This window comes from Colobus angolensis, unplaced genomic scaffold, assembly GCF_000951035.1.
Source record: "Colobus angolensis palliatus isolate OR3802 unplaced genomic scaffold, Cang.pa_1.0 Scaffold527, whole genome shotgun sequence".
Classification (NCBI taxonomy): domain Eukaryota; kingdom Metazoa; phylum Chordata; class Mammalia; order Primates; family Cercopithecidae; genus Colobus; species Colobus angolensis.
This window is the reverse complement of record NW_012118788.1, coordinates 291,839-298,208: the sequence shown is the minus strand read 5'-3', so window position 1 is coordinate 298,208 and position 6,370 is coordinate 291,839. Positions and strand designations below refer to the sequence as shown.

The following is a 6,370-nucleotide window of genomic DNA, read 5'->3' as shown; positions in this document are numbered from 1 at the left end:
AACCCGGGAGGCGGAGCTTGCAGTGAGCCGAGATCGCGCCACTGCACTCCATCCTGGGCGACAGAGCGAGACTCCGTCTAAAAAACAAAAAACAAAATTTTTGAATGATTTGCCACCATTTCGAAGTCAGGCAATTTTATGTTAAAGTATGAAAATCTGCGTTTCTCTTGGGCAGTCAGGAGATGTGGTTACACGTGCAGGCGCCGGTAGGGCTGGCCAGGGCCCTTGGGCTCACGACATTCCCTGTCCCCACCTGGTACCCATTGACATGTGCCTGTGTAGCCTCTTGTGCTGGTGGTGAGCCACTGTCCACCAGCCTCTGTCTCAAAAACATTAAAACATGAAAAGGCCGGGCGCGGTAGCTCACGCCTGTAATGCCAGCACTTTGCCAGGTCGAGGTGGGCGGATCACCTGAGGTCAGGAGTTCCACACCAGCCTGGCCCACATGGCGAAACCCCGTCTCTACTAAAGATACAAAAATTAGCCGGGCATGGTGGCAGGCGCTGTAATCCCAACTACTCGGGAGGCTGAGGCAGGAGAATCGCTTGAACAGGGGAGGCAGAGGTTGCAGTGAGCCGAGATCGCGCTGTTGCACCCCAGCCTGGGCACAGCGAGACTCCATCTCAAAAAAACACACAAAAAATGGAACTCTGTTGGTGTGGCTTAAACAGGAGTCTGTGGTCAGTGTGGTAAAATCACTTGAACTGTATATTTCAAATATGATTGAAGCTGTGGCCAAGCAAGGTGGCTCACACCTGTAATCTCCACACTTTGGGAGGCTAAGAAGGGAGGATTGCCTGAGCCCAGGAGTTCAAGATCAGGCTAGGCAACACAGCAAGATTCTCTTATTTATTTTCTACAAAAAAAAAATCTAGGTGCTGTGGTGTGCGCCTGCAGCCCTAGCTGCTTGGGTGGCTGAGTGAGCCCAGGAGATCTAGGCTGCAGTGAGCTATGACTGCTACTGCACTCCACCCTCCATGACAGAGTGAGACCCAGGCTCCCCCCTCCCCCTCAAAAAAGAAAGAAAAAATGTGTAGGTTTATATGTACAATTTCAGCTACATGTATAAAATTCTCTGTAAGTGTGCATACTTAAAGGAGCCTCCACTGAAAGGCTGACAGAGTCTCTGTCTGTCATGATCTTGTCCTATTAGCAGTTTGTTTATTAGATGACTCAGATATCAGAAGGTCTGAGACACACGACAGGTAAATATGACAGTCCTAAGGGGAGAGGGCAGGGACAGGAGGCAAGTCTGGGACCAGGTGTGGGGCATGGACAAGCCAGTGATCAGGGAGTGGGGTGTAGAAAAGACTGTGGTTAAGGTTATGAGGAGGCATGGGAGAGGGCCAGGAAATAGCCAGGGACTTCCCTTCCTGCAAGGAGGTCCATGAACCAGCCCTGCACCCCACTTGTGGGACACATCGCCCCACAGTGAGGAGAGAGACCTAGGAGACCAAGGCTGATCCTGATTCAGACATCTTTTCACCAGGTCACCCCTCATCTATGATACATGCTCAGTCCAGGGGTATCCCCCGCAAGGAAACCCTGGCGCTGAGGTGCCCAGAGAGGTCATCTGACCTGGACTGGGGTTGGGGAGGTCAGGGAAGTCTCCCTGGAGAAGAGACAGGGTGCCAAATGCCAAAAGACCAGAAAGGGCACCAGGCAAAGAAGATGAGGAAACAGCATGAGCAGAAGCCAAGGTGGGAGCCCAGAGACGGGTATAAAAATGTGCAGGCAGAAGGGGCCACCTGGAGGAGTGGGAGCAAGGCCTTGAATGCAAGGTTCAATGACTTGTACTTTAGCCTCTGGGCAGTGAAGAACCATAGAAAGTTCCACACAGAAGGACAGGGTCAAATAAGTGTTTGCCAAAGCTCTTTTCAGAGGTCACATGGAAGCTAGAAAGGAATGGGGTAGGAGACAAAAGGAATGCAGGCATGATACCTGGAGGAACTGTGGACCAGAGCCTGCGCAGATATGTCTTCTTTACAACCAAGGAGACAAACGGCTCCATGTCTTTATTCTACTAACACAGCATCCCCTCAGTGGCTCAGCAAGTCCGGGACACGCACTCACAGTAAGAAAAGCTGCATTAAGGGCTTCAGATTATCTTTAACAGCAGGTTCTACTGGAGGCAGGTCTTGGCCTTCAGGACAGCTGCGAGGGTCTCCTGGAAGAGGTCCTCCCCCACTGCAGTCTCCACACATTGGGCACCATGCTGCCATTGTGGGTCTGCTTTCAAAGACTCAGCAGCCAGCGCTGATGGGCTAGGGGAAGACAGGGTCAGCGGAGGGGCTGGGCATAGCCAGGCGTAAGGCAGCATGACCTGCTTTAGGGGTTCTCTGATTGGATTTTCCCTCCTCCACTATGTGTGTGATGGGCTGGGGCGTTCCCCTCCCTGGGGATACTTGGAAGCCTCTTAATATATCTGCAGTGAGGGTTTGTAAAGCCCCATTTTATAGATGAGGACACTGAGGCTCAGAAGGAGAAGTGACTCACACAGGGTCCCACATCCAGAAAAGACAACCTGAGCTAGGATGTCAGTTCCCTTCCCAGATACCCCACTGCCTGGCGGGCACCCTGCCCCATGGCACTCACATGCATCAGCTCCATGATTGCCACCAAGTCAGCCACAGAGATATGGGACCCAGTAAGGAAGGCCTGGTCCCACAGGAACTTGTCCTCAAGCAGCTGCAGGCACCCGTCTAGCTCAGCCAAAGTGGCTGCCAACATCTCAGGTGGCACTGACTCGCCCAGGAACACAGGGATTATTATCTGGTGGGCCAACAGGCAGACAGAGGGTTCTGGGTCTGCCCAAAGCCCATGCTGGTTCCCACCCTCATCCTATCATCACCAGTCCTTTGGATTTCTGCTCACTTCTTTCCACTAATGGCCACTAGTAGCCCTCATCTCCTACTCAAACAGGGACAGCCTCCCCTTCTCCCTGGGTCATCACACAAGGCAACTGGTGGGATCCTTCTGTAATCTCAATCTGCCCATACTCTCCCTTGCATAAAGCCTTCCATGGCTCCCCACTGCCCTCATGAAAATGGCCTCAACACAAAGTCAGCCTTCTCCAGTGCAGTAGCCATCCCCTCCCCACTTCTCACCTCCTACTACCCCCCACTTATCTCAAATGGGAATGTGTATATGAATCCCCCCTGGAATCTGGTTAAAGTTTATGCTCCCAATCAGTAAGGTCAGAGTGGAGCCTGAGCCTCCGTATTTCCAACAAGCTCCCTGGTGATGTTGATACTCCTGGTCCATGGACCACACTTTAGGTAGGAAGAGTCTACACTTACTCAACTTCTCTCCAATCTGTCCTCAAACACACCATGCTCCCTTCCCCACCAGCTGGAGGGGGCTCTGCTCCCAGGCCCCAAGACAGACACAGTTAAGGTGTGAAAACCTCCTTATTACCCAAGGGATCCTCCAGAGAGGCAGTCCCTTACTTTCAGCAGGGCGCAAGTCTACCTATTTCATTCTCACACACAGGGTGCCACCCCTGTGCTGGGCACTGTGAAGTGCTCTGTACATATTAATTGGGAGTACTCATTTCCAAAACATGTACACATTTGATAAAAACAGTGTGCATGTTGTGTTGGTGTGTGCTTACTTGATTATTACTGAAGTTAAACATATTTTCATCCATGTATTGACCATTTCTCTCTGTCCTTCAATGAAACATCTGCTGATTTCCTTTGCTCATTTTTTTCCTCTCTTTGATGAGTTTCTCTTCTTTTTGTTAGTTTGTTTATTTTGAGACAGTCTCACTCAGTGGCCTGGCTGGAGCGGGGTGGTATGATCTCAGCTCACTGCAACCTATGTCTCCAAGGTTCAGGTGATTCTCCTGCCTCAGCCTCCCGAATGTGCCACCGCACCCGGCTAATTTTTGTATTTTTAGTAGAGATGGGGTTTCACCATGTTGCCCAGGCTGGTCTCAAACTCCTGACCTCAAGTGATCCACCCACCTCTGCCTCCCAAAGTACAGGGATTACGGGCATGAACCACCACACCCTGCCTGTCCGATGAATTTCTAAGAACATCTTTTTTTTTTTTTGAGACGGCGTCTCGCTCTCTCGCCCAGGCTGGAGTGCAGTGGCGCGATCTCCACCTTCCAGGTTCAAACAATTCTCCTGCTTCAGCTTCCTGAGTAGCTGGGATTACAGGCGCCCGCCACCGCGCCTAGCTAATTTTTGTATTTTTAGTAGAGACGGGGTTTCACCATGTTAGCCAGGATGGTCTCGATCTCCTGACCTCGTGATCCGCCCGCCTCGGCCTCCCAAAGTGCTGGGATTACAGGCTTGAGCCACCGCGCCCGGCCGAATTTCTAAGAACATCTTAAAGAATATTACTTCCTTCTGACATATCTTTTACCAAGATCCTTCCCAGTTTTTTGCTTAAGTTTGATCCATTTTTTTCTTCCACAAAATCTCCTTGTGTATGTATTAGTTTTTTCCTTTGTTCAGTTCTTCCACTGTTCTGAGGCTTAGAAAGTCCTTTCATACCGAGACATCAGACAAACAGATCCCATGAGAGTAGCTGAGATTGCATGTGTGGGCCACCCCTCCCAGCTATCACTCCCTTTCTCTGAGTCAGCTTTTCTCTCTGAGACTCGCCTACTCCATGAACTCAGGAAATGTCACTACAGGTGGCCCCAGGTCCCATTTACCTCCCCATAGGGAGCTCCTCTCTCCAGTTCCAATTTCAAAACTCCCAAGGAAGCGTTCTGGTTCACTCGCTTGGGCCACTGGCCAGAGGGATGGGATACTCTGAAAGATTCAGCTAGAGTCCCGGGCCCAGCCCTGGACCATCACTGTGCCCCGTGGTGAGATGCCAGGGCTGGGATTCAGGGAGAAGAAAGGAGGTTCCTGCGCAGTCATTCCTGCCTTCCGCGGCTGCGGGCTCCCAGCCCCATCCTGTGCACGAAGCGGGAGCGCCTGCTGTCTGGCAGCAGCTGCTCTGCAGGGGACAGTCTGGATGGTACACAGTTCATCCTTGGCCGGGCGTGGTGGCTCACGCCTGTAATCCCAGCACTTTGGGAGGCCGAGGCGGGCGGATCACAAGGTCAGGAGATTGAGACCACGGTGAAACCCCGTCTCTACTAAAAACACAAAAAAAAGTCAGCCGGACGCCGTGGCGGGCGCCTGTAGTCCCAGCTACTCGGGAGGCTGAGGCAAGAGAATGGCGGGAACCCGGGAGGCGGAGCTTGCAGTGAGCCGAGATAGCGCCACCGCACTCCAGCCTGGTGGACAAAGCGAGACTCCGTCTCAAAAAAAAAAAAAAAAAAGAAAAAAGAAAAAAGAAAGTTCATCCTTAACCCCAGCCTTCAGTCAAGGTTCCCACCAGTCTGGGACACCTGCAAGTGTCACATGCCGCTGGGTCAAACTCTAAGATCCCTTTTAGAGGATCCCATTCGCTCCCTCCCTTCCGCCGCCTTGCAGCGCCGAGAAACAAAGCTCTGAAAGAACCATCAGATGTCCGTGCGCTGGGGCCTTTCCAGGATGGCGGGGCCCAGTCGTTTCTGGGTCGGGATGACGCCTGGAACCAGGCGGGGTCCCTGGCACTGGGATCCCGAAAAGCAGACCTGCTTCTCCTTGTCCAGCTCGTTCCTCTTCCCCTTGCAGTCGGCCCCCTGCATCCGCCGTCCTCCCTCCCAGTCGAGGGCCCCCAGCTCCAACTCCACCCTCCCAGCTGTGCGTTCATAGCGACCGCCCTCCCTGTAGGGGCACACGGACCTGGTGGTGGAGTCTTGGTCTCCAACAAGGCTGGCCAGGATTGGACAGAAACCGAAGGGGCGAGGCGGGTCCGGGGGTGCTGCGCTCCAATTGGGTACTGTCCCAGAGAGTGGAGCCTGAGCCTCTATTTCCCGCGGCCGCCCTGAGCCTGCCACAGCCGCTGCCCACACCACCATCAGCGCATTCACTGCCATCCCCGCTGTCCTTGCAGCCTCCGCCATGGGCCTAGAACTTTACATGAACCTGCTTTCCCAGCCCAGCCGCGCCGTCTACATCTTCGCCAAGAAGAATGGCATCCCCTTCGAGCTGCGCACTGTGGATCTTATCAAAGGTGGGCCCAACCCGTTTCCCCGTGTGTCCACAAATCCAGTGCACCCCCAGGCCCCTTGCCCTGTTCCGCCCTGAGCGTCTCGCTGCCCGCACAGCCCCCTCACCTCCTCCTGCAGCGTCTGCCACCAGAGAATGCTGTCGATTGAGTGACCTTGGAGGGATCACAGCTTTCTCTGAACCTTAGCTTGCTTTCTGAAAAGGTGGATAATGTTACCTTCTGAAAAGGTGGATAATGTTACCTTCTGTTCTGTAGGGGTGGAAAGAAAATACTTAATGGAGTTTTCAGAATTTTTTTTTTTTTTTTT

The 6,370-nt window shown here is 52.9% G+C and overlaps 1 protein-coding gene and 1 pseudogene across 2 annotated transcripts in view; one reads left to right on the top strand and one right to left on the bottom strand.

Annotated features, from left to right (window-relative positions):
* Positions 1-1,798: 1,798 nt before the first annotated feature.
* The window catches only part of LOC105525288, a 14,024-nt pseudogene continuing 9,452 nt past the window's right edge, over positions 1,799-6,370 (bottom strand).
* GSTT2B (glutathione S-transferase theta 2B) overlaps positions 5,816-6,370 on the top strand; it is a 3,450-nt gene continuing 2,895 nt past the window's right edge. Inside the window, exon 1 of one of the 2 annotated variants that reach the window (XM_011960830.1) lies at positions 5,816-6,066. In XM_011960830.1, coding sequence (XP_011816220.1) covers positions 5,955-6,066 — 112 coding nt within the window. In that variant the 5' untranslated portion in view covers positions 5,816-5,954. The remainder of the gene's footprint in view (positions 6,067-6,370) is intronic. The other variant, XM_011960831.1, reaches the window with a different exon arrangement.